This window comes from Poecilia mexicana, unplaced genomic scaffold (genome assembly GCF_051168715.1).
Source record: "Poecilia mexicana isolate PSO_F unplaced genomic scaffold, ASM5116871v1 scaffold_9, whole genome shotgun sequence".
Lineage (NCBI taxonomy): Eukaryota > Metazoa > Chordata > Actinopteri > Cyprinodontiformes > Poeciliidae > Poecilia > Poecilia mexicana.
In genome coordinates, this window is record NW_028263378.1 from 3125055 (window position 1) to 3152932 (window position 27878).

Consider the following 27878-nt stretch of genomic DNA (forward strand, 5'->3'; position numbering starts at 1 on the left):
ATCTTTTTAATCTTGCCACTCACAAGATGGCCGACACACTGACGTATTATCTTTCCACGGGGCGTCTGCTCGATGTCGCTCTCAGGTCCCGCTAATATCAAACCCGGTTTACACATGTTCCGAAATATTTGTTCTCACACGCTTATCCTAAAATATAAACATAACTCTAACCCTTCATTTCTTACCTCAAACCTTATCCCTGACCGAAAAATACTTTAGAAGGCCTGAAATATTAAACAATTGATTCTCTTTGCGCATGCGCTGTTCCAAAAAGGATCTCAGAGTGGCGGCAACCAACGGAAGAGCGGAAAGTCTCGCGAAATTTTTCAGATTTGACCAAAATGCCAACACACAGCTGTTTCCGGGTCAGGAGGAGGTTCTGGAGAACAGGACGGAAGGTGGAATGATCGCTGTGGAGCTTCTAAGAGCACACCGCTTGATAGAGCTATCAATTGCTTAGCTAACCGCAGCGGGTGAATGATTCACAGCAAACCGCAGACGGACAGCCCAGCCGTCGGTCACATGAAGAGGGTCTGACCGTACACAGAGGATGGCGGAGCGGGGACAGCCGACGGGAGATTTACCTCCGCAGTCAGCTGCAGAGGTCTCACAAAGTTCTGGGACGAGCAGACAGAACTCCTCTGATGAAAACGGACATGTTGTTGAGAGTCCGGACGACGAGACTCTGTCCCCGACCTCGGTGATTTACTTCAAGGAAGCTTTGAACTCGTCAAACGTGAAGTTTGGGATGCCAGCGCCCGTTCCACCAGCACCGCTTCGACAGTATGACTTCAGGATCGAAAGAATCGACTCAAAGCGGAGAAGTGAGTGCTTAAAAACTTTATTAAAGCTTCAGAGTGGGGCTGTAGGTAGCATGAGCTCCTCTGATGTGACCTGATGTTACCTCACTTCCCTAAACAAACATGACTCAAGAAACGTTGCTAATATTGGAACTGAGTCACAGGCGGATAAATCACTTCTCTTTATGGTGATTTTAGTGACTCTCAAAGATGCACAGTCAAAGACATTTTCCACTAGCATTTTCAAAAATGTTCGATTCAAATAGAAAAATTTGCATATAATTAATGTATAAGTGTGTTGAACCACTTCTTGATTCAGTTTCAGTCATTTTTAGTCAAGGTTGCCAGATCTGACGGACGTTCTCAATTCAAAACACAACGTAAAACCCGCCCAACTCCAAAAAAAAACTACATTTCTGGATATATTTTACTGTATTCCGGAGTTGGTTTGTAGCTAAATTTACTTGAGTAACTTTTTAAAAAAAATATATCCCCCTGTACTTTAAATATACTTTAGGATTATTTTTATTGTTCTGTACTTTTTACTTGAATAATTTTATTATGAAGTATTGTTACCTTTATTTGATTAAAATTTTGGATTTTCTACCAACTGAATGAAAAACATGTTTTAACCAAAAAATCATCAGACACACTTCTGCAGTTTTTGTTAAAGTTTCAGAAGTTTTTTTTATTGGTAGAAACTGATTTGGAAAAATGTTCTTTTGCCTGATTTTGTCATTTCATGTTACTGATATGAATTATTGTCATTTTTTCCATTAAAATACCAACATTTCCACTTAACTTTATATTTTTGTCAGTCTGCCGATGTAATTTTTAAATATTAAATGATTGATAATTTAATCTGTTACTCAGTACTTGAGTAGACTTTTTAACAAATACATGTTTACTCTTACTTGCTTGAGTAACTTCTTGAATGTGTACTTTTTACTTTTACTTGAGTAAAAATACACTGAAGTAGTGCTACTCCTACTTGAGTGCAATTTTTGGGTACTCTACTCACCTGGGTTGTATTCTGACCAGAACCAGACCCAATTGGCTCTGTAAAGGTCTTGACTCTTTGAACACAATGAGTTTTCTGTGGATCTATGTCCAATTTAAATCATGAAGTTGTTTAGTAATTTTACAATACTGCTAAACTACTGAACTGAGAAAATGTCATAAAGTCGGATATTTTTGTAACTCAGAAATGTCCTTTTTTTTCTCAAACATTTCTGAAATTCATCCCAAACTTTCTCAGTTTTTTTCAGATGTTTTTTCTTTAAAAACGTCAGCGCTAACATTAGCGTTAGCGTCTGTGGTGCTGTTACACGTTTAGCATTTGGATGCTATTTTAGGCTTGAATAGCTTCTCCAATAGGCAAACTCATTTCAGCACAACTTGAAAACAAAAGTCTTTTCCAGTGTCTCATCAGATCGTTTTTAGAAGCAAACATTAACACCCAATGGGCCAAGAGAAGAAGTTTTGTCATCCATTGCTGCTGTTTGCGGATGTTGCTTGTATATCAGATTTACGAACGTAGCAGAAATACAAAGGTGATGGGCAGAACCATTAATAGCTTTACAATTTTTAACTTGTCAAAATCTATTTAATTAGTTAAATAGCATTAAATTCTTGTCCCTTCTCAATAAGGTGGAATGATCACTGTGGAGTGTCTGATCTCAAAAGCAGACTTTTGGAGGTCGGGGATCGTTTGTTTTGATTGATTGAAAACTTTTTTGGACCTAAAGCCCTTAATGCTCAAAACTGTCTTTCTATTCCAGAACATTTCTGAATTGATCTAAGAATTTCAGATTTTTTTTCCTAACAAATATTTGACTTTTCAAACTCAGAAATTTCCACATATCTTTTTTCAAAACATTTTTGAGGTTCATGTCTAAATTTCTGAATTTTTTTCTAGCTATTCCCGGATTCACAGTCAGTCAAATTAATTTTTTTTCTTAGAAAGTTTCTGACATAAATTTCTAATATTCTGAAGGTTTTTTTTTAGCAACTTTTGGAGCTCAAAAATGTTCTAGAAGATTTCTGAGATCAATCTCAAAAATTTTGAATGTTTGGTAGCAAGTATTTGACTTCAATCTGAGCAATTTCCAACTTTTTTTTTAAAGAAAATTTCTGAAATTAATCTAAAATATTCTCAGTTTTTTCTATCAATATTTTTGACTTTTCAAGGTCAGATATTTCCAAGGTTATTTTTTTAGACAATTTCTGCAATAAATCTCAAAATTTCTGATTTTTTTTTTTGGCAGATATTTGCTCTTCTTTTTTTCCCTCCTATCTACAGATGCCTCAATACACTGTCATACATCATAAAACCTGTATTATGAGCGTCGGTTATGAAGTGTAATTCGTTGTAGACTAATGAACCTTGCTGCTCTCCGCTGCAGCCGGTTCTGTAATTGAGTTGCCTCGACGACAGGCGGCTGTTAATGCTCAGCTGAATCATTAGCATTGCTTTGTTACTCCAGAGACCCCCGTCTCCCCTGTTCTCCTCTCTGTCTTTACGCATGCACCATCTGCTCACATGACGAGCGTGTCGCCGTGCCCAGCACCGCTGTCGGCCATCTTGGTCGACACCCACCTAGTGGAGTCACTGCGGTGCACAGGCAGCCCAATCAGAGGCGGCCGGTGCTGAGCTGACTGGAAGAGGGGCTGGGATTTTTTTTGTTTTTTTTGTAATGGTGTGTTTTTTTTTTCACAACACTGTGCTCTGTTGCATTTTAAACGACCGGTCTGCACAGAAGGGAGAATAAGAGGCTGAAGAGGAGGAGGAGGAGGAGGAGGAAGAGCGGAGGCCCCTCTCAAGACAGCAGCTTATTTCATCCAGTTGTATCGAAGAGGAGGGGAGGATGCAGACCTAAAGAGGAAGAGGAGCAGCTCTCCCCAGACACCTGCCTCTTCATCGTCTCCTCTCTTTCTCTCGGTCTCCATCCTCTCTGGAACAAAGGCCATTTTCCTTTTTCCTTTCTCCTTTTGTCCTCGCCGCTGCCGTGTTTTTTGGCCCGGCGAACGCTGAGTCATCATGTCGGACCTGACGCCTCAGAGCGAGACCCCGACCCCCACCACAGACAAGATCACCCAGGCCGCACGGGAGACCATCTATCTCTGCAACTTTCGTGTTTCCGTCGACGGCGAGTGGCTCTGCCTGCGCGAGCTCAATGACATCTCCCTCACGCCGGACCCCGAGCTGGACCACGAAGGTAACGAGGCGGACGGGCTCCTGCTGATTACTCCTCCACCCCTCCGTCAGGGCGTGGCGTTTTCACAAAGAGCGGAGACGCTGCGTGTTTGAGCTGTGTCATCATGGGCTTCCTGAGCGTTACACAGCAGCATGACGCCACCAGGAAGTGCTGCCGTCGTATCCAGAATAAAAACAAAGCTGGACCAACTTCCTCTGGGGAGACCATTTTAAATGCAGATCTGGTGGCAAAACATGGCACTAAACGTCATAAATACCAAATTATCAGCTCATTAAATTAATGGCCTACGTCATTTTTTGACAAAGGTGATTTTTGTTTTTTGCTTAAATTATCAATCATCTTTTGGCAATAAACAAGTGATTTTTTTTTTTTTTTAGATTTCTTTTTGCAAAAATCACTTTTGAAAAAAATGACTTGTGCCATTATTTTTGGAAGGTGGTAAAATACAAAATAGCTAAACCGCTTAGGGCTAAAATGATTAATCGTGATTAATCAATTATTTGAAATAACTGTCAACTAATTTAGTAATTTAATCGTTAACTAGAGTATACATACTAAAAAAAAGACAGTTTTCTGAAAAAACAACACACTCACAGCAATAGTTAAGCCAAGACTGCACAATCCATTTAGCATTAAAGATAAAACATTTGTCTATAGATATGTCTACACAGAACTCAAGTGTCAGATTTAGCTTCACCTGGTTCAAATCCTGTAAAGAAACTTCACCTTTTGCTAAACAATTATTAATCAATTAATCAAAACTAGTGAGCAGATCAGTCCTGCGATGTATCGATAAGTGAAGCAGAAAGGACTGAGCTTTCCTCATGTGGATGTTATTTTTCTAAGCTTTAGCTGCAGCTTTGCTTTGCTAATGATCCAACATTCCCCAGAGTAATCCTGCTATTGCATTTTAGGTAATAAAATGTTTATTTTCTTATTTTAAAAATGGAATTTAAAATCTTTATTTGCATTTTGTAATGTATTTCTAATATTGTGTAAGGTTTAAGAGGCTAAATGAAAAATCTGCGGAATGTGGCAGTTTTTTGATAAATCAATTAATTGTCAGAATAATTGATTAATTGAATACTAAAATAATTATTTGAGCTGATTAGATCAAATACCCCACAGCTCAGCATATAACAGCTTCTTACACTACTTTGATTCATCGATCAGGTTTTACTGATCAATACCAATTTTTATGACATGGCGATAAAAAGTGCATCAACAAAAATGCTGATAAATGCATTTAGTGACAAATGAAAACCAGATTTATCAGTATTTGATCTGCCCACCAAGGAAACATGAGTCAGTTTCAATCATTAGTTGATTGATTGGTGGAGCGACACCAATAATTGATGCTTTTGCCTTTTTACAGGGATTGTTCAGAGCATTTTAAGCACAGCTGTTCACATTGGTGTTATAATTCAACCTAAATGACCAGATCTGAGTCACCTGATTTTAAACGTGACGGTGCCACAGAATGGGCTGTCAGCAGATCATCTCATGGTTCATAAAACCACCAATAAATTCGATTAACTGAACTTTGCTATGCAGAAACGGGCAGTTCAGATTCAACGTGGCTACACTTTAAATTTATTTATGGAACTCAAATATGGCCCAGCAGAGATAATGTGAACAAGTTATAGCAGTGTGTATAATTTATTGGTTCTTAGTCAGAGCAGGGACTTAAAAAATTAAACACTTTAACACAGTTAATCCCATTGGAACCTTTGTATTTGCGTGTTTCTGGTACATCCATAAATCTGACGCACACGCGACATCTGCAAACAACAATGGACGAATTTCTTGCATTTTTTGTGGTAATTGTTTTTTTTTCTGCTGAATTCTTGTTTGTAAGCTGCTTTATTAATTGAGACAGATTAAATCTGGACATTTATCACTGGGTTTTCCTACATCCTGGATGTTAATATCAGTGCCTAAAAGTATCTGTCTAAGCCTGTGTTTTCATGATTTAGTCCAAAGAAAATGTAATGATGAAAACAGTCTATGAATCTTTAATAACAAACAATTGTGACATGACTGAACAACAATAATTGGCACTAGAATAATTTTACTGCAAGTGCTGATATGAATAATTGATTCAAAAAGGCTCAAACTAGATGGAACAATACTAAGAAAAACAGTTGAAATGTAATAAAATTACTTTAAAACAGAAATATATGTGATCAAATTGAAAAGAGAAGAGTTCCAGTTTTCTCAGAATTCTGAATTTTTTCCTCTAAATTTAGATTTGTTTCTCAATTCTGACATGTTTTCTCAGATTTCAGACTAATCCCAGTATTCTCAAAATTCAGACTTTTTTCCTCTAAATTCTGATTGTTTTCCTCTAAATTCTGATTGTTTTCCTCTAAATTCTGATTGTTTTTCTCTAAATTCTGATTGTTTTTCTCAAAATTCTGATTGTTTTTCCCTAAAATGTCAGACATTTTCTTCTCAGAATTCTGACTTTTCTTTCTCAATTCTGCCTGTTATTTTTTCTTTCTCCATTTTAAGATCCCAAAGACCCGATCGCCATTGAAAGGCTCAACTTGATGAACATGGCCAAGCTGAGCATCAAGGGCCTGATCGAGTCGGCGCTCAACCTCGGACGCACGCTGGACTCCGACTACGCGCCGCTCCAGCAGTTCTTTGTCGTCATGGAGCACTGCCTTAAGCATGGACTAAAAAGTAGGTTTTGTCATCATAACCATGTAAAGGGAAGCTAAAGGCTGAATGAACTGACGCTGTGGGTCGGTCACCAGGTAAGAAGACGTTCCTGGGGCAGAACAAGTCGTTCTGGGGGCCGCTGGAGCTGGTGGAGAAGCTGACCCCCGAGGCCGGAGAGATCACTGCCAGCGTGAAAGACCTGCCTGGGTTAAGGTGAGTCTGTTTGCTGGTTCCAGTCAGACGACCAGCTGATGAACCGAGGCATGAAACCCGATGTCTGTGTCTGACCCCAGAACTCCGCTGGGAAGAGGCCGGGCCTGGCTGCGCCTGGCCCTGATGCAGAAGAAGCTCTCCGACTACATGAAGACCATCATCAACAGGAAGGACCTGCTCAGGTGGGGGCATGATGTCACATCCTGCAGCCAGCTGTCAGGAAATGGATCCTTCAATCAAGCTTTGTTTTCCACTCAGAGCCGTCTGATTGGCTTGTGATGGTTTTTGGTCGTCTTGATTGGTTTTTCTCTAAGCTTTTTCTCATTTTAAGGCCTTCGGCAGAGAAAAACACATTTTGACTTTAATCTCAGAATTCTGATTTATTTTCTCAGAATCCAGACTAATCTCTGAAAAAGTTACAATCCTGACTTTTTTCTATAATTCAGACTGATCTCAGAAATGTGACTTTTTTCCTCTTTATTCTTTTTTTTAATCTTCACAATTCAGATTTTATTTTTTAAATACCGACTTTTCTCAGAGTATTTTTTTTCCTCAGAATTCTGACTTTAATCTCAGAATCAAAATTGTTTAAATTATTTATGCAGAACTCAAATCTACCAACCAAATTTGGGAAACATTTTGTGTATAAAGTGCATCTTTACAAATCAGATGACAAAAGAAGAATCTATTATGTGGATATTTTCAGATATTAATTACATAATTGACACATCTGAAAATCTTTGGTTATTTACTTGGATCTATTTGATATAAATAGACACAGAATCTATATTTTAAATTTTTTCAGTGTCCCTAATCTTTTCTTTGAAGACTTGATGACAGTAGTTTTGTTTTTATCCTCTGGATATTTCTCCTGCATGTTTAATCAGTTTCTTACAGTGTTTGCATGAGAAGTATCTTTTTCTAAAATCGCCTCTCGTTGGTGCCTTGCAGTGAGTTTTACGAGCCGAACGCCCTGATGATGGAGGAGGAGGGCGCCGTCATCGCCGGGCTGCTCGTCGGCCTGAACGTCATCGACGCCAATCTGTGCATGAAGGGGGAGGACTTGGACTCGCAGGTCGATTAGCTTCCACTTCACCTTGCAGCTGCTGAAACTCAAAAAAGATTAGAGTAGAATGACAGAAACCAAACCTGAGAAACCAAAGTCACTTTACATACAGCACTGTCTGTTATCAGTTCTATACATTGAAATGTCCACCAGTGAAGCTTCAGTAACTCAAACCGCTGAAGAATCTGGTGTCACTTTTCTAATCTGACAGCCTGTTGACTCGGAGGGACGCAGTTTCACTTCAGATTTCTAAAGAAATATTTTATAACGTTGAAGTGAAACCTCTCAGAGCACAAACCTTTCTAATTTGAGGCTGCTACAGTATTTACATAAACTTTCACGTTTCCTTATTTCGCCCTGTTCCTTATTTTGCTATGGGTGTAACGGCACATCACCCAGGGCGCCATTACAGCGGGGTTTCTGCAGCTTACACACATGTCCAGTGAATGTGTGGCTGGTTTTGTAGTAATGTAGGCTGCTTGTATACAACTGGAGACGTTTGTATTTTATTTGGTAAAATAAAATCTTACCAAGTATTTTTGGTCCAGTTTCTAGAGCAAATATCTTAATACACTTAAAATAAGACAAAACTAATTTATAGGTAACTTTCCAGCAAGATATAGGAGCTTGTTTTAAGTAAACAGTTCTTTAATACTCATGAAAAAGTTCTTGTTCCATAATCAGATAATTTCACTTATAATATGGGAAAATTGTCTGATTATAAGTGAAATAATCAGCCAACTGCACTAATAGTTTTTCATCAACATTAGGGAATTATTGACTTAAAACAAGCTGCTGTGTGTTGCTGAAATGTTCCTCATGAGTTAGTTTTGTTGTACTTTAACGGTACTCAGATATTTGCATTAGAAATTAGACTAAACATATTTGGTAGGATTTTGTGTTTTTGCAGTGTAGTGCGTGAAATAACATTTAACGGCTCCTCTTTCTAAAGAATTGGGACGGCATTCGATAATTTCCTGGATTGACCAGTTTAATGAGAGATTATTTAAAGCAGTGTTTTTCAACCCTGGTCCTCAAAGCACACTGCCCTGCATGTTTTAGGCATTTCCCTACTTCAGCACAGATTATTTTAATTGATGGCTGATTAACTGGCTTTTGCTGAAATCTAATCATCTGAATGGGGTGTGTTAAAGCAGGGAAACAACTAAAACATGCAGGTCAGTGTGCCTTGAGGACCAGGGTTGGGAAACACTGATTTAAAGCACAGCTGGAGATCTATGACTCCTTCATTATTTTTGTGGAACACGAAAAAATTATTTTCAATGCTTTTTTTCCAGGCTTGGGACTTTTACGTGTTAATTTTGATTAAATACATAGATTTTAGCTCGTTAAATCACAATTTGTTTTTCTTTTTTTTAACATACAAATGTCTTGAGCCGGAACCTTTGTATTTGCGTGTTTCTGGTACCCACATAAATCTGACGACACAGCTGTTTCTATCCAGCTGTTCCAGTTTCTATCTTTTTATTTCAAAGATTTAAAGTCAAAATGTTGCTTTTCCAATCTAATTGAATTTTATTATAAAGCACTTTTAAAAATATACAGCAGATCAAACTGCTATACAGAAAAAATACATTAAAAAGAATAAAATATAGAAAAAAAAGATAAAACATTGAGGCTGCCAATATAACAACAAACCTTTGAAACAGGAGAGAAACTGCTGTTAGGATGTGTTCTTTGCTTTTTTTAACTTTGGGAACTGAGCCTTTCCTTCTTTTTGCGCCACACGCCCAGGTCGGCGTCATCGACTTCTCCATGTACCTGAAAGATGGAGGACACAGCAGCAAGAGTGCAGAGGGGTGAGTGTCACTGCCTGACCTATGACCTTCAGGTTCTCTGTAGATTAGAGAGAACTCACAATGAATTCATTGTTTTTCATTTATTAACATTATCTGGTGTGGGAATGGTTCAAATCCGTTATTGAAAACCTAAAATTAACCGTCAAGGTTTTATCATAGCCAATCTACTTGAACAAAAAACTAGCGAAATAGCAAAAACTGAAATTGAGATGTTCATTAACTGAAATAAATAAAAACAGTAATAAGGGAAAAACTGTAACTAACTAGAATTATATTGTGTCTTTGTAAAACTAACTAAAACATGCTGAACTTATACCTATAAAGACTTTTGTTTTTGTGTTTATGAATCTATGTATTATTGTTTTTTTATTTGAAATCACTGAAATCCTTTCAAACGGGTGCCGTGACCTTTCCTGTTTTATCTACAATTTTTACTTTATGGCGTAGTTTTTTATTTTTGAATTATGAGGCGGAACTTTAAACATCTGCTGCTCAATTTACTCAACATGTTGTTGCTAGGTAACCAAAGAATGAGTGAGTTGCTAGGTAACCAAAGAATGAGTGAGTTGCTAGGTAACCAAAGAATGAGTGAGTTGCTAGGTAACCAAAGAATGAGTGAGTTGCTAGGTAACCAAAGAATGAGTGAGTTGCTAGGTAACCAAAGAATGAGTGAGTTGCTAGGTAACCAAAGAATGAGTGAGTTGCTTGGTAACCAAAGAATGAGTGAGTTGCTTGGTAACCAAAGAATGCGTGTGTAAATGCTGTGTGGTTCTGGACTGGAGCTCATTGAATATTCTGTATTATCTGTTGATGTCGATCATATATGTCTATCACGATAACTATTGTTATTGATTTATCAGCCTTTCAATCTGATATGAAATTTATAGTTTTTTTTCACACAAGCAGTTTATGTCAGTTGTCAGCAAATTCTGATGTGAGCTTAACAGCTATCAATATCTAACTGGAAGTTGCTAGCTCTCTTAGCATCTTCACATGGATGAAATCCCTGTTTTCACCTCCTTCCAGTGACGGTCAGATCACGGCGATCCTCGATCAGAAGAATTACGTTGAAGAACTGAACAGACACTTGAGGTTAGCCCCGATAAACTGATCGTTTTGCTCTTTTCCCTGTTAGGCTTCACAGCTCACACCACTCTGTTTTCTGATTGTTTCTGTTTACAGTGCATCGGTAAATAACCTCCAGGCCAAAGTGGACGCTCTGGAAAAGTCCAACACGAAGCTGACGGAAGAGGTGAAAGTTCAGCCTTATTGTTTCAGCTGCAGAGTGAAATAAAAATCAGATTTTTTTAATTTAACGGTCTTTTGTGTCTTTGCAGCTCGCAGTGGCAAACAACAGGATCATCACTTTACAAGAGGATGTGGAGAGAGTTAAGGAAGAGACCTCATTTCAGCAGGAGTCCAGGAAGGTGAACACATTTTTTCCTCATAAATAATCATTATTATTAGCACTAATCCATCAATCAGTCGACCAATTTTCTCTGATCGGTTCTCAGCCATCATCAGTAAATCAATTCCATAGAAACTGCTCAAACATTTTCTCAGGTTTTAAAGGAATCAGTGCAGTGATGCTTTAAAATATGCATTAATGAAGCAGCTTTAACACTGATGCACTGAGTAAAGCAGATTTCTGTGGACAGACGTGTAAATCGCAGATTTAAAACAAAAAAAGGCTCCAGATTAAAAAACCCAGCAAACCATACACAAATTTTTTCATCTTGTTCTGGATTTTTTATGTCTTTTCAGTAACAAGAACAGAATTTTCTCACTCTTGCTTAATTTTGATAAGCTATCAAACCAAAATGGTTTCCATTCCAACTAAAGTCTTATTCTACTATTAAAAGAAAGTCAATTAAAAATGGATGAAAACTTTGTGTTTTAATCAGTAAAAACTTCACCAAACATCACCTAACTGTGATCAAGGGCTGCGTAAAATTGTTCCAAGGGCCACAATTTTCTGTTTTCCCCAGGCATCGTCAGCGGACGGACAAGTGCTGGGTGAAACCCGGAAGCAGCTCAAAGAGGAAACTCAGCTCCGACTGGTGCGTTTTTTAAACTTTGACCCTTTTTGTTGGTGTTTGAACAGTAAAAATATTTCAAATACATAATTCACATCTGACATCACACTTCTGGGGCCTTTGTAGCTGACAGCCATCTTGGTAGGTATCCGTAACTAACTGTCGTCACAGTTGCTATGGAGTTGCTATGACGATAACAGTAAACAAGCCACAAGCTTAGAACCAGCTCTCGTCTCATTCCTGTCTAATTTATAAACAGTACAAGTACTTTACAGCTGTTACTCGATATTATATTTCAGTACTCTACTCCCTACTGTGTAATACTAAGATAAATGTCAGGGATATTTACTGTAGAACTAGCAAAGTTAGCTTTACTAACGTAGCTTTTATCTGCTAGCTAAGATGGACGTGTAGCCTACATGTTTACTACATGTACTTACTCTGCCAGAACCTTGTTATTCACATGAAGAGTTCATTCATCCTTTACAAATCCATTTAAACTTTGATTGTATGTGGCCATGGACTTCAGGCGAAGCTCCTCCTCCATGTTCTCTTCATGTTTACTAGTGAACTGTCGTCAGAAGCAGCTCATCCGCGTCGTCCGACATGTTTATATTCTCCATCTTATACGGATCAATCCCAACAGCAGCCATTTTGTTGATTTTTCTCTTGCACATTGATCAAGAGTGTGAGTATACTTTCTTTTTGTTGGTTCACTTATGCTTTGCGCTGCACTTGCCTACCAAGATGGCGCAGATCACTTCCGGTTCAGACTTGTGGGACGTGTGTGTAAAGCTTTGGGTGAGTCTGGGTTGTGTATCTGAAGTTGAAGCCGATCCGCAGGACGTGGAGCGGGAGCTGGAGGTGCAGATCGGGATGAAGCAGGAGATGGAGCTGTCCATGAAGATGCTGGAGAAGGACATCTGTGAGAAGCAGGACGCTCTGGTGGAGCTCCGGCAGCAGCTGGAAGACCTTCGAGCCATCAACCAACAGCTCAGCCACAAGTCACAGGTCAGGAAAAATCTGTGTGAACATTTAGTTTTATACAGTGAGAGGAACCGAGGGGGGACTCCGGTCATTAAAGGTGACCCATTATGCTTCCTTGAACAGGGTAGGATCGGTCTAGGGGCGTTAAAAACATGTCCGTTCCATCTCCTTTCAGGATGAGCTGTTTTAGGGCCTCTGTCACTTTAGATCCAAGCAAGTTGCTGCTGGCCACGCCCCCTACTCAATGTTTACACAACCGTACATCTCAGCTTGTTAAATACTCTGTCCACTGGCAGAATTTCACTTAAACAGGACATTTTTACCATCTAATAAGTGAAGTAATCCACCAATTGAACTAGATCTTTTTCACCAATATTTTGGAAATATTGACTTAAAAATGTTGCTGAAAAGTTACTTGTAAGTTTGTTTTGTTTGTATTAAGATATTTGCACCTTAAACTAGGCCGAAAATACTTTGTAAGATTTTGAGTAATTCTGAACATTCTCTAAATGTTCAGAGTAATCGTTTATGTTCCCACACCGTGTGACTGTCGGATCTTCCTCAGAGCGCAGATGTGAGCTCGAAACAGAAAAGTGAGGCCATCGCTCGGCTGGAGGAGAAAATCAGCCAGATGTCCGGCACCGTGAAGCAGCTGGAGAACAGGTGAGAACACCTGGACGTTTTCCACAGGATGTGTTCCTCCTCTGAATCTTTCACCGACTCAAACCTCTCGCTTCCTTCTCTCTCCATTTCCATTTTATCCTTTTTTTTTACCCATTTCTTCCTCCCTTCACTTCCTAACTCAGCGATAAAGATTTGGTGAAGCAGGCCAGAACCCTGAGCGCCGCAGCAGGGAAGCTGCTGCAGCAGCAGTAGCAGCTCTCTCAGAAACATGCGTCCAAACATGCAACCCTGCCTAATATAGACATAACCAAACTAGGATGTTACCTTTTCTGTACGACGCTCGTTTGTTGTTGATGATTTAAAACCCCACATCCTCCCTGCAGTGGCTCTCCGGCTTTTATTATAGCGCCCCCAGCAGACGTGTTTGCAGCGTCAGACTTCTTCACAGCTCTGCGTTAACCGTTTATTTTTTGGCAAGTGAACGCCATCGTGTTTCAAAGAGCTGATGGACTGATGGAGGATGAGTGGGTCAGCAGAACCAGATATTTTCTTGGTTGTGGTTTTATTCCAAAGAACTCGGATGTTCTTAGGGGTTTTTTCTTCTTTTTTGGCGGAAATAGAGGGAGAAACTGATGTTTTTCTGATATCTGACAGGTTTTGCTTTCATTCAGTGAGCTGCATGCAAGGGTCAAGATGACATTAGAAAAAGAGCAAAATGAATTAATTTTGAACTGTGTGTGAACATAACATTGCTGTAAACTGTAGTAACCACTAGGGAAATAAAGCGTTGAACAAAACGCAGCCTGCTTCTTCCTGTTTTCAGACTTTAGTTCTCCTCTTCCTGTCTCTCTGTTTAACTTTTAGTTGCATCTTCTCTTCATTTTGTTTCACCATGAGTTTGTTTTAACCCGATCACCCCACATTCAGATGCAAACAGGCCGAGAGGGAGCGGGATCTGGCCTTAGAGGCCAACCGGCTCTTCAAGCAGGACTTTGGAGACAAAATTGAGGGTCTGCAGGCGGAGGTGGAGCAGCTGCGCAGACAAAGGTGAATACCAAAAGTTTATTTTAAAAAAAAAAATTTTTTCAAAAGGTCTTTAGGTTCTGAAATGGCTCAAATAAATCACTGAGTCCAAAACTTTTGACTGAATCTGTGTGAAGTGTTCTGGTCCGAGCTGTTGACTCAATAATCACACTGCTGGCGTTAGCATCCACTTTAATGGTCGCCATTAACAACATGCGCTCCTCACACAGCAGAATGAAAAAACTACAGCTCTAGCCCCGCCTCCCACTGCCTTACATCTCACACATGTGCAGTATGCTGCTTACAACTGAACACGAGCACCGAGCCCTGAGGAACTCCACGACCAGCAGCGATACATGTAAACCGGGATTAGCTGTTTTACAGAAGAAGATTAGAGCCGCCCAAAAAAACTCTGACTTTAATCTCAGGATTCTTTCTGAGATTAACCCGATCACCCCACTTTCAGATGCAAACAGGCCGACTTTAATCTCAGAATTCTTTCTGAGATTAAAGTCAGATTTTTCAGATTAACATCAGAATTCTGAGATTAGTGGGTTTTGAGATTAAAGTAAAAGTTTTGAGTTTAAAGCCAGAATTTTGTCCTTAATCTTAGAATTCTGAGATTAAAATCAGAACTCAGAGATTAAAGTCAGAATTTTGAGATGAGTTGGAATTTTGTTTTTAATCTCTGAGTTTTGAGATTAAAATAAAAAATTTGAGATTAAAACCAGTTTTTTTTGCCATCCCTCTGGCTCTAATCCTTTCTCACTCCAGCCGCTCCCTTCAAGCTCCACAAACTAAATTTGCATCTGTACTCTAATCATCTTAAATTCTCGATTACCATCAATGCTAAACAAAGCAAACGGCTATTTTTTTTTTTTTTGTCTGTATTTAGACGCAGTTTTCTGTTTCAGATCTGGTCTGGAGCAGGAGCTGAGGAGAGAACGGGAGCAGAAGCTAAATCTGAGCGCTGCATCCAGAGCTTCTGCTCCGAGGAAGATCACGCATCCAGAGAGTCCTCCTAAGGTGAGTCCAAATCGTCAGCAGTCCCACCAGGAGATGACAGAAATCTCAAGTTCTTCCTTCCACAACAGCTTCTTTCACAATCTACACCAACCAAGACGGCCCAGCCACGGGGAGGACTGGAGGAGAAAACCAGTCTGAGCTCCAGTCTGTGAGTCCACAGATCTACACTCTGTTTTAATATTACAGAATATTACATCACTTTTTCTAACTTGTGTCTCTTTTTTAAGCTCCTTGTCACATACTGAGGATGAGCAGGTGAGGCTTGCATGAGATCTTTGGAGGATTAGGGCTACTGAAGAAAATATTCTGACTTTAATCCTTGAATTCTGAGATTAAAATCAGACTTGAGACTCAAATATCCAGAATTAATTTAAATGTAAACCTTTCTGTTTGGTGTTGCTTCAGGAAGAGACGCTCCCTGAGGCCCCCCCGCCATACGTTTGCACCCTGTGTAAACAGGACGACTCCCTCTTGAGGATAAAGGTACAAACTGCAGGAGACAGTCTGGGACACAAAACAGAAATCAGCTAAAATCCCTGCATGTTACTGAACATTGTATAAAGACTGCAAATAAGAAGTGAGAAAAAAATACATCTTCCAGCTCATATTTAGTAGCTACAGTTTTAATCAATCTTTTTTATTTTAAACGCATTGAAGCTAAATGTGGCAGCTTTTTTCCCCTTTCTCTCGTAGAAACAATGCAAGAACTGCTTAAACTTTTTCTGCGAGAGCTGCGTCTCTCATGAGCTGCCGCTGCCTTCCTCCATCCTCCCGGAGACGGTGTGCGCGTCCTGCTACTCGCAGTTACTGCAGCAGTACGCGTCGGCGCCGACATGAGCCCTCGCAGAACAACCAGAGGCATTAAGACCCAAAAACCGGCACTGCAGGAAGCACTTTCCCCCTCAAATTGTCACGAAAGATCCTCTTTGGGGTGCTTTTTTTTTTAACGTTCGGATGTTTGCCATGCAGGTTTTCAACCAGCAACTCCTTCATTTGGTGTTACTGGTGACTTTCACTTCAACATAAGGGAAAATCGGCTGCAGCATAGCTGATAAAGGCACCAAACTGGATTTAAAATATATTTATATAATCTCTCTCATTGTTTCTTAGTTTAAAAATGTCCAATGAATGGGATATTGCTGCATATTTCAACAGATATTTATCTTTTTAATTAATAAAAATGGAGAAACTGGATGTTATGCTTGTATTTTGAGCTTCTGCTTTGCTTTTTGTAGCGTTGATATCAGATCGCAGTTTCAGTTTTGGTCTCTGCGTCATATTTCCACAGGTGCCCAGTGGGGACCATCCGTTAGAAATTTTTTTTTTACAAATTTGGCCTAAAATGTTTATTTTAAACATGAAAGAAATGGCCACATGCTTCTCATTTCTCCCTATTTTGAAAAATTGCATTAGCCTTATATGTATTTTTTATGCTATATTTAGTATTTGGTGGCTAGGGTTAGCCCATAAACGCAGCATAGCTTAGCATAAAGTGGAGGTACCTAGCTAGATTCCAGTTAACTACCTTGTTAGCCGTTTCACCAAACCAAGACACAGAAGCTGATTACTCCACATATGGAGCTCATAAGGACAAAAAATTGGTTAAATAATGGATCCTACATGTGCAATGGTTGCACAATTGCTCCAGATTAAATGCTTATCTAGATTTGATGTGGGACCCATAAAGACCTTTATAGGTTGCTCTATCGCCAAGCCAAAGCGCGGAAGCCAATTAGTCCAACTCTATGGTTTTCCTCATGAATATATCACATATAGGGCACACATGGACAAAAAATGTCTAAATAATGGGCACCACTTGGCCTTGTCCAATGGTTTGGCAATGACTCCAGATTAAATGTTTCTGTAGGTCTGATGTGGGGCCCATTTGGGCCTTTGATTTTAACCAAATACCAAAAAGGATCTTCATAGACATCTAGATCTAGGTCTGTGACCCATGTGGGCACACAGTTATAACTATCCTGGAGCCAAATTCAGAACAAAGAAAGACCTTCATAGGACGCTCCATTTGGTTTCGCCATTATGAGACGCACTACGTTGGCTCCCATTGTCTGGGTAGTACCCACAAATCCTTATGGGGCCCACATACTTCTGATGACTGGTATATTGTAGGTGCTACATCTGCTAATGCAAGGAATAATGGTGTGTTTTATAATATAAAGGTCTGCTCCAGCAAAATGGCTGCTGTCTGAATAAAACATGGTAAAAGCAGAGGTAGTAAGTGGTTAGTACCTCCGTCTGGGCCTCATTAAATCCGTCACTTACAGTACTGTTGAAGTGAGAGTGATTTTTAGGGTTGGAAAACATAAATACAGAAAAACATGTCAACCATGAGGTTGTTACAAACTGGATGGAACAGGGTTAAGCTAGGCTGGAGATCTGAGTTTATGGTTAGAAACATGACCTTTTCTTTATTTATTTATTCCTAATTAGCTTCTTTTTTTCAGCTGTCACCAAACCAAAGTGCATCAACAATCTGCAGCTGCAGTAAATATGGTAGATGGAGCAATCTAAATGAGCCAGCATGAATTTTGCATTTGGTTTATTGTGTTATTGCAAATGTACATGTGATCTGAAGCTACTTTTAAAGTAAATAATAAACTGGTATCCAATTATTACTATACTGTTGCATTATTTTTCATCTTGTACAGCAAAGTGAAATCCATTTAATTCATTAAACAGAGCTATTGTATGGAGACTGTGCCAAATTACAATAACTTATGAAATAATTGAAGTTGAAAATACTGGATGTTCTGATGTCATTTCAAAAATCAATGTGTAGTTATTTTCTGATTTAATGCTAATTTCCTGTCCTGAAGAACATCATGAATTAATTTAAACTGTCAACTTCACCCATCAAACTCAGTGGGTGGAAATAAAACTGGTTCTGAAGAAACCCTGGTGTCCGATTGGCTGCTTCTGAAGAGACCCTGGTGTCCGATTGGCTGCTTCTGAAGAGACCCTGGTGTCCGATTGGCTGCTTCTGAAGAGACCCTGGTGTCTGATTGGCTGCTTTTGAAGAGACCCTGGTGTCTGATTGGCTGCTTCTGAAGAGACCCTGGTCTATGATTGGCTGCTTCTGAAGAAACCCTGGTGTCCGATTGGCTGCTTCTGAAGAGACCCTGGTGTCCGATTGGCTGCTTCTGAAGAGACCCTGGTGTCCGATTGGCTGCTTCTGAAGAGACCCTGGTGTCCGATTGGCTGCTTCTGAAGAGACCCTGGTGTCCGATTGGCTGCTTCTGAAGAGACCCTGGTGTCCGATTGGCTGCTTCTGAAGAGACCCTGGTGTCCGATTGGCTGCTTCTGAAGAGACCCTGGTGTCTGATTGGCTGTTTCAAATAGTGAGCAAAGATAACTTTTTTGGATTTTGACTCTGATGACAGTATTTTCTATGAAGTGTAAAATAACTTAAAATTGTTGTAAAGTATTTACTACAAACTCCGGGTGACCAACTCCAGTTTCTATTTTTCCTAGTTTGGTCTGAAATATCACTGAATATGGAAGAAGCTGCCACAGACCACATGATGGTCAACGTTAGCTCCGCCCACTAACTGCAGCTAACGTCTCTAGCGAGATATTTCAGTCCAAACTAGAGAAACAGGGGCTGGAATTCTCTACCCAAAGTTTTAGTAAATAAATTGTAATAACTGAATTGTGTTTCTAAAGTTATTTGTACTCATTCTTGCGAACATATCGGCCTCAAGAGTCATAGCTAACTCAAGTCATCTTGACTTCTTGCTTGAAGCAGCCAATCAGACCTAAGAGTGTCCTAATCCCCCCACTGAGTTTGATGGGTGAAGTTGACAGCACAGTAACATCAAATATGTTAGTAAATAAAGAAATATCTAATTTTTAAAATGAAATCAAATAATTTGAGGCACATTAATGTATACATAAGAATTTATTTTTGTTCCAGTTTTAAGAAATTACCTTTAAGTAATTCTTTCATAAGTTATGCATTTATTTTGATTTAGCACCTTTTACTCTCCACCATAATATTCCAGAAAATATTTTAATCAAGAAATGAAAAAGCATTTAAGTGCCAGAGCTCTGACAGAATATGATTTTATAAAAAGGCATAAAGTTTTAGTCCCTACGACTATCAAAAACATCCTGCGACATTTCACCTTTAAACTGGAACATATTCTGGTTGGTTTTAACAAGATATAAATCATAACAACTTTCATATGTCAGAGAAAAAAGTTTCTGCTGTTGAAAGTATTATCTTTAAAAATCTTCTATCATAAAATAAAATCTAATAAATTTTAAAATGTGCAATTAAAATGAAAAACAGTTTTTCAGCACAAAAATATATAAAAATGACATTTCTTTGACACCAGGAATGTTTTTTTTCATATTTTATTGTTTAAAGAATAAATATGATGATTTTGATTATTAATTCCAAGGTTGAGTGTCGACATTCACCTAAAAAATGTATTCAGTGTTAGTTTCAAATTATTTTACATTTACAGTGAATACAGAGGGCTGGGGGGGGGGCAAACAGAATTTAGACATTATTGTTGTTCCATACTAGATTCCCAGAATTAGGTTGTTTAGAAAAATCTTCCAAAAAAGAACTTTATTGAACTTTAAAGCTGAAACATTTGAGGATTTCTTCTTCTGTAGGAAAACATAAAACTTCTGGATTTTCTCACCGTCAGTCAATAGTCTGGCACAGAGTTCAGGAACAACTCGATGTATCTTTGCCCTGAAAAGAAAAGAAAACTTTGGCATCAACAAAGATGAACCTACAGCGATCATTTTAGTGTTAATCTGGGATAAATCTAAACAAAAATGTAAAAAAAATTATTAAAAAATCCACAAAAAAGAAAAGTTAATTTCTGCCAAAAAGCTTTATTAACTTACAAAAATTGAGAACAAAAACTTCAAACTTCAAAAATTTCAGATAATTTGTTCACTTATTTTTGTTTTGACTGAAAATATGCATGAACTGCATCTAATACATATTTTCAGAAGGCTTTGGTTGTTTGTTCAAGAGATAAGTTACGGGAAATCAACTGGAAAGTAGTAGTTTGTTTTTTTTTTAAATTAAAAATAAGGATTACATGTGCACGGCCTTTTTAGACATGTTAATGTTGACATTACTCTTAACTGAATTTGATTGTTGCTTTATTTTGTTTTTATTTACTCCTTTGTTCATATGTTTGTTTCTGTTTTTTTCATGTCTGAAATAAATTCTTGAGTTTCAAAAATAAAATAAACTGCAAACCAGGGTTTAATTTTGGGTTTTTCATTGTAGTTTTGTTTTATTTCGTTGTGACTTTTTGTTTGTCTAATTCATTTAGTTTTAGTGAATTTTTAGTGTGTTTGCTAGTTTTTATTAGTTAAATATTCTTCAGTTTTTATTAGCTATAGTAGTTATTTTGGACTTGGGTTAATTTTTAGATGGAGAATTAAAAAAGGGTCAAAGTATTGTATTGTTATTATGTTTACCATGTTTGGGTAATGAATACTAAACAGAAAGTACCATTTTCAAAAATTTATTCAATTATTGTCGAACAACCAACTGACTGGTGTTTACTCGTAATTTTCCTGTCGCCATTTTGCAAACTAGCATAAGCGACGCCAAGATGACTATGTACCGCAATTTGACACAAACTGCTTGGATGGGAGAAAAATCAATTTTACATCAGTTTGAAAGGCTAATAAATAGATTCATGAACACAAAAACGAAGGATATATCTATAATTTCAGTATGCTTGTTTATAAACGCGACATAGTTTCAGTTAGAAATAGTTTTCCCTCATTCGCTCATTGAATCTTTGGTTATAATCGTGAAAACAAAGGAAATTGCATCTTAGATTTCAGAATGTTTTATTCGTTATAAACGCACAATATGGTTAGTGATTATAGTTTTTCGCCACTAATTACCGTTTTTATTTATCAGTTAACAGATGTTTTTATTTATTTCAGTTTCCATTATTTCGTCAGTTCCAGTTAGCTATGATAGCCTTGTTGTTATTCCATCAGCGGCGAAGCTCCTACCCATGTTCATGCGGTCCCTAGACATGGCGTCCAGCGCGTCCCTGTGGCAGCGGAAGAAGACGTCGGCCTCACCGCTCGGCCGTCCGCTGGGTCCGAACTCCACCAGGATCTTTGACACGACGAGCGGCGAGAAGAACTGCAGGAGGAGGAGCAGAAACGCTGCGGTTGTGTCCAGTCAAACATGTGACGTAATGCTACTACTTCCTGTTTCCTGGGCCGTACCTTCACGATGTCTTCTCCAGTGACGTGGAAGGGAAGCCCTCGCATGTGGATGTAATGCGCCGGCGCATGCGACATCTGGTGGGAAGCTGAAGCAGCACAAATAACTTTGATTTATTATTTAGTACCACATTTAAACATCAATTCACAAATTAATTCTAATTCTGGGACGCATTTGGTTGGCACGTAAACGTAGCCTGGAAAGCACTGCTAATCCACCTCCTTTGCTTTTGCTCCTCCTCTCTAAATCTCAGTCTTCCAGCATGGCTAGAAAGCAGAAGATAGAGATGTACGAGTCTCATTCTGTCTCATGACCGTTGAAAGAAATGGTTTAACTTTCTCCTGTCTCTATGAAAAAGGATTAGGGCCACTGGAAAACAAACTGTGACTTTCATATCAGAGTTCTGAGATTAAAGTTAGAATTCTGAGATAAAAGTAAAAATTATGAGAAAAGCCAAAATTTGGAAAAAAAATAATTATTTTCGATATTAGATCTCTTCAGTATCTCTTCGCTCTGTGAAAGCCTCATTTTCATAGTTCAGGTATTATTTGAGCTTTTGATTTGCTAATCAGCTGCTGCCAGTTGTAAAAACAACACTTTGTTGCCATGGTAACGCATCATAGCGATAACATAACCAAAGAAGTGACAAACAGAAGTCTAGAAACAGAACAAGTCAGAACTGACTTAGCAGAGCTGCTCCAACTTTCTGCCATGATTCTCAAAATGAATGAACTGAATTCAGTCACCAGCTCTGTAGTGGGTCTGGGAGTCAGGAACTGGTCTCCAGTTCGCGTACTGGGGCGGATTTGGATTTGGATTTGGATTTGGATTCGGATTCGGAATGGTCCTCATTTTCCTCAAGGCGGACTGGACGTCTTCCATGCTGCTGGGAAACACCTCGATGTATCTGCAGAAACCGTTGCAATAAAGCCGACAGTTTTACATCTTTCTGTCGGCAAGAGGAATACTTGCACGACAGAAACCAGACCAGTAACAGCTACAGACCCTTACCTGTGTCCAATAAGCTCTCTGTCCTTCTGCAGAGCTCTCTTGGCTTCCTCCTGAGAGGAAAACTGTACGTACGCTTGTCCAGAGTTTCTCCCCCTGGAGTTGGTAACCATGGTGATCCCGTTCTCAGCTATATTGAAACCTGCGCCAACAAAACAAGAAATCAAACATCAAAATCGTGTCACGCACAAAGCATAAAAACCCATTTTTGACTGATAGAAATGTAGAAGAAAGATGGCCGCCATATTCTCATGTTTATTCATCATTTTTTAGAGAAAAATGGTCCCTAAAATAACTTATCCAGAAGTTAAAAACACTATCATTTAACTACAGTGTAAGTAGATAGAAAATAAGAAAATAAAATTTCTGCCAAAAAATTTAAATTTTCTAGAAAAGAAAAGAAAATTTCTGAGTACAAATCCTGGATGGAGGAATTTCAGCCCTGTTGATCCTCTGGTTCATTTTTAAGGTCTCTGAATAATTTTTTCACCTGAGAAGAAGCGAGCGATGTCGTCCTCTTTGCAGGAGAAGGGCAGCCCTCTGAGCAGCACCACGTCTTCTTCACCCCGCGCCTCAGCTGATTTCTGCAGGATCTCCTCAGCATCGCTGTTTGTCACCTCATACACTGAAAACACAACAGAATCTCCCATCTTTCTTCAAATAAACACCCGATGAAGACCCTTTAATCATTTTAGAGCCGTAAAGCGGGATAATATTCGTTTCAGCAGAATCTAATGTTACTGTCACATCTTTTTGCAAAGATGGCACTGTTCAATGTTTTCTTCGAACGTTTTATAAAAATTATTTCATTTCTGTGTCTTTTCCTTGTGTTTTTGATTTTTTATAAAGACACTAACTCAAAACCTATTAACCTAAACCATTAAAAGTTTTAGCATCAAAGATTTGAAATTTTATCAGGAATTTATGCACTTTATACCCATTATGTTGCATTAAATCAAATGGATCGCCTCAGTTGTAATAAAGGATCAATAGATAACATCCAGAGATTTAAATATCAGCTGCCAGCAGGATTTTCCCCAGTGGATTATCAGCCTGGCAGACCGCCAGGCTTACTCTCCCCCCAGGCTGAATGTTTAAACAAGACTTTTTTTTAATACACAAAGCTAGATTTAAAGAAGACAAGCTGAACCATTTGAACTCAGGATGCACAATATATCAACTCTAACATTGATATCGGCTAATATTAGACATTTTTTAACATATTGGCATCGGCCCAATAAATAAAGCCGGGCCGACATGAACAGCCGATATTTATTTTTATCTTGTTGCCATCTATTTCTGGTATTTTATTCTCCAAAAGTGTAGAAACGGTAGTGAATATCGGTAATCAGTCATACCAGTGATATTAAAATCACATTGGATATTTTCAGATCAGTGCCTCCCTACTTTGAACCAGCAGATTAAAATCCTGCACCAAGCTGCAGACATTACTAAATAAAATGAGAGATCTGCAAAAACACAAGAAAACTTAATACAATAAATACTTGAATTTATTCTATTAATAAGAATATTTAGTTAAGCAAACAAATATGCTCAACTAAATATTAAGTTAACTTAATATTATCAGCGGTAATATTTTTTTAAATTTATTTAATTTTTAATGTGACCAGCGTTATTTAGATCCATCGGCTGATTACTTCATTAGGATTTAACTGATTACAAATGTATTGTTTATTTTAATTATATTTCATTGCATTTGCCTTTTTAAGACTCTGTAGTTGATATTTAAGCATTGTAAATACTGCATAATAACCCAGTCAAATCCCTCATACTCCTGTTAATTTTTAATGTTTTTAACAAAAAACACAGTTTTCCGCTGGTGGACCGCGCTATGCTAGCGCCTGGACTCCCAGGGTTAGCAGGTTTTCTGACCCTGAGCAGAGAAACCGACCTTCAACGTAGCGTGGACCGAGGTACTGCCTGTGCTTCTCCAGAGCCTTGCTGACGTCTTCCTCGTGCTCCATCTCGATGAAGGCGCGTCCCGTCGGCCTTCCCAGCCGGTCCAGAGTCAGGTGGATCCCCTTCTCCCCATCACGGATCCTGCAGTCTGAAGCACAGTTCATCTTTTTCACCACCGGTCCTCTTTTTTCACCTCTAATACCAATACCAATATCTGAAGCTTTGCATCGGGTGATACAGAAAAAAAAACAAAACTGAACTGACTTAAAAACAAACCAAACACACAGACATAAATGTACGTAATTACAAATTTATCTGCCAACTTTGCACCAGTACAGCACACTTAAATGCACCAGAAGCTTCACCTTCTTGGACAAACATGTAAAAACAACTTTAATTTTTTTTTCAGTCAGTGCATTTAGGCGTATAACAGCCAATGTTATAAAATAAATAATAACTGACAAAAATGATAGGTTGACTACCTAAAATGAGCTGGAACAAACCTTTCAAATCATTCAGAAAGTGAAATCAGCCATTCTAAATGTAATGGAAAATAAATAAAGCCACATTTTTTTTATCTTAAATGTAAACTGTATTTGTTTTTTGTTTTTTTACAGTTTTGTCTTTATTACTGCTCTGAGTGTGTTGTTGTTTCAGCAAACGGCCTTTTTTGAGTCTGAGTACTCCGGTTAACGATTAATTTATTAATCAAGATTAATCGTTTCAGCCCAAATTGCGATACTTCTCAATAATATCACCGTCTTCCTCCTTTCTAATAATTTGCAGATATTAATGAAAAATGTTTACACTTTACACAAGTTTCAGCATTACTAAAGCTGGTTACCTGAGAAGAACTGCAGCAGGTCCTGTGCCGTGCAGGACCAGAGGAGACCCTTCACCTGCACCAGGTAAACCTCTTTGGTTTGTGGCTGCGAATCAGTCTGATAGTCTGGCAGAGGAGGGTATTCCTCTTCGCATGGCGACCCAGCCTGGAAGACACACACACAATTTTTCAGGCCGCATTGATCCGTTTACCTGACAAAGACCTGTTACTATGACAACAATAATCAAGGCACATTCTCTGTCTCATAAGGGTTGGTAAAACTTTCTCTTCCACAATGTGTCAACATACTTTGTTTTTGTTGGTCTGGAAGCTATGGCTCATCTATGCTTTGGTACGACTTGCCTACCAAGATGGCGTTTCAGTGGCAAAAATCACTTATGGTTCTTACATTTGGAACTATGTATTTGTTTACATTGTCTTTTCCTCTTGTCAGTCACAATTTAAACATAATGTGTAGTCTGAATAGTAAAATTGGTTTCTGAATTAAAAATAATTTGTGAATCAAATCATTAACCTAAAAATCCGAATCAATCCCTGGACACTGAACGATTCGCATCTCCACTCAGCACACCTAAAAAGCAGTCAGATGCTAAGAATATAATCAATTTAAATACAAGATCCGGAGCTGATTTGTGACAAACTATCTTTTTTCAGAGTGAAACTGACTCCACAGAGCAACTCCCCGTGTTTCCAGGAGGGATTACGGGCCTGACCTTGGTGCAGAACCGGTGCTGGATGCTTCTCAGGCCGGGCTGGAGCTGACGGACCGTGGTTCTGTCAGAAATCCATGCTCGCTGCTGAATGTGGCTCCACCGGACGCCGGACAGCACGCTGCTTCTTGTTTTGATGGCTGCAGTTAGAGGCAGCTGTCTAACTGCGACACACCGCTGCAGTAGAAACAGGAGAGACTTACAGTTGGCGGACATCTTGTCCCAACGCAGCTGATGGTTAAAAAGTAAACTAAACGACTTCAGGAAAGATTCTCTGTCCCGGGTTCTCCTCAACCACCTGGACTAGTTAGCTAGCTGTTAGCTTCCCATTAGCTAAAAGTCACGTGGGTCTATGACAGTCAAGGGCAACGCACGAGCGCTTTGACGGTCAAGTGAACTCTAGCCAACTATCTGCGTCCGGTTTGCAATTTCAAAATAAAGGCGTATCATTTAACCACATAGAACTTCATATATAATTAGTATAGCTTCCGAAATGCTTTCAATCATCTTGAGGCGTTAAAATATTGCATTTATTTTTCAGACAGATATTAACATATCAGGTAAGTGAACTTTATTTACATGCTATAATTGTGAAGCACTTTGTGAATTAATATCTTGAAAGATACAACGTAACATAGGCGTAACTAAATATTCTAGGAGCCAATCAGTTAACTAAATGTGGCTCAAATGTTTATTGTGTACTTACCTTGGATGTCACAACATGAAAAGCTCATTTGGTTTTTTCTTCTTGTTTAAAGAGACACAAAAAGGCCAAGCAGCAGCCGGACTGCTGCTGCCGCTGCTGCTCCTGCAGCAGGAGCTGAACTCATGTTAATAGTTCAATTGTTATGTTGTTTTTGTAAATAGGATTTTTCATTTTCTCTTGTTTGCTGTTTATATTCTTAGATTTTATTATACAGTTTGACAAGAACTGTTCTCAGTTTCCTTTTTTTTAAGTTTACAAACTAGCTGTGGGGGTAAAATGTAATTTTTATTGAACAACAAAAAAAGCAAAGACCTCAAACTTGGCAGTGATCCAGCAACACACAAATAAAACGTAATAATGTGCCATTTTATTCACATCTTTGACACATCTACATGTTTTAATAAAAGCCAAGTGTTTTAGAAATGGGGCATTTCAGGAGACTTGGAACATGATAGACTGAGGGAAAGTGAGGCCAAATGGTAAAGTTGTTGCCATGTGGTCTGTTGACATTCACCTTGTACTTGGCTGGGGGGTTGGTACTAACCCTAACTCATTTAAATAAGTGGACACACAGAGATTTATCTATTGTGAGAAGAATATTTCTCATGAAAATGGAAAGTACTTCCTGTCTTATCTACCTTGTGCATTTGATTTTGTATGGAAACAAAAACACATTATATCAGAAAAGGTAATTTAATCATTGAAGATGTTTCCATACTGCAAGCTACTGAATTTCATCATGAATGGCACCTTAAAAATAAACTTTGTCATTTTATCAAATCAAAATGCCTTATGGTTCCATATTCCAAGTAAAATATTTTCAAATCTGGGTGGAGTTAGTTTCCTTCTTAGATGTGACTTTGAGAAAGTTTTAAAGGCAGCTATAAAACTGCCTTTAAAACTTTCCCTCTTTCAGCAGCAAGTGGTATTATATTTGAGATTAAAGTACAAATATAATTAGCCCAC

The 27878-nt window shown here is 38.6% G+C and overlaps 2 protein-coding genes across 5 annotated transcripts; one reads left to right on the forward strand and one right to left on the reverse strand.

The window, feature by feature from the left end:
* Nucleotides 1–296: 296 nt before the first annotated feature.
* Nucleotides 297–18119, forward strand: rufy3 (RUN and FYVE domain containing 3). 2 transcript variants are annotated; one of them, XM_014989932.2, is made up of 18 exons: nt 297–824; nt 6533–6706; nt 6781–6898; nt 6979–7080; nt 7850–7973; nt 9720–9784; nt 10811–10876; nt 10967–11036; nt 11122–11211; nt 11773–11844; nt 12664–12831; nt 13373–13470; nt 14359–14478; nt 15369–15480; nt 15549–15628; nt 15708–15735; nt 15886–15963; nt 16174–18119. In XM_014989932.2, the coding sequence occupies exons 1-18, from the start codon at nt 551–553 to the stop codon at nt 16315–16317; spliced, it is 1983 nt and encodes a 660-aa protein (XP_014845418.1). In that variant the 5' UTR covers nt 297–550; the 3' UTR covers nt 16318–18119. The 2 variants fall into 2 exon arrangements, with proteins under 2 accessions (XP_014845418.1, XP_014845419.1); XM_014989933.2 differs by lacking the exon at nt 297–824 and adding an exon at nt 3128–4018.
* grsf1 (G-rich RNA sequence binding factor 1) lies at nt 18024–26588 on the reverse strand. Of its 3 annotated transcripts, none has more exons than XM_088008623.1 (10): nt 26210–26588; nt 25497–25641; nt 24645–24800; nt 23223–23357; nt 22736–22874; nt 22471–22631; nt 21727–21812; nt 21505–21640; nt 20154–20206; nt 18024–18827 (listed from the first exon to the last, which is right to left on the reverse strand). In XM_088008623.1, the coding sequence occupies exons 1-9, from the start codon at nt 26420–26422 to the stop codon at nt 20160–20162; spliced, it is 1218 nt and encodes a 405-aa protein (XP_087864749.1). In that variant the 5' UTR covers nt 26423–26588; the 3' UTR covers nt 18024–18827; nt 20154–20159. The 3 variants fall into 3 exon arrangements, with proteins under 3 accessions (XP_087864749.1, XP_014845424.1, XP_014845423.1); XM_014989938.2 differs by lacking the exon at nt 18024–18827 and adding an exon at nt 19842–19923 and having other exon boundaries at nt 26210–26587; XM_014989937.2 differs by lacking the exon at nt 18024–18827 and having other exon boundaries at nt 19842–20206; nt 26210–26587.
* Between the last annotated feature and the right edge of the window lie 1290 nt (nt 26589–27878).

Bases quoted from the DNA above. Each gene is read 5' to 3' on its own strand.
- rufy3 (XM_014989932.2), top strand. From the start codon at position 551: ATGGCGGAGCGGGGACAGCCGACGGGAGATTTACCTCCGCAGTCAGCT. The intron at 11,212-11,772 runs GTGAACACATTT...TGTTTTCCCCAG, and splicing joins TTCAGCAGGAGTCCAGGAAG to GCATCGTCAGCGGACGGACA. The intron at 15,736-15,885 runs GTGAGGCTTGCA...GTGTTGCTTCAG, and splicing joins CACATACTGAGGATGAGCAG to GAAGAGACGCTCCCTGAGGC.
- grsf1 (XM_088008623.1), bottom strand. From the start codon at position 26,422: ATGTCCGCCAACTGTAAGTCTCTCCTGTTTCTACTGCAGCGGTGTGTC. The intron at 22,875-23,222 runs GTGAAAAAATTA...TTGTTGGCGCAG, and splicing joins CATCGCTCGCTTCTTCTCAG to GTTTCAATATAGCTGAGAAC. The intron at 20,207-21,504 runs GTAGGAGCTTCG...TTTTCTTTTCAG, and splicing joins TAGGGACCGCATGAACATGG to GGCAAAGATACATCGAGTTG.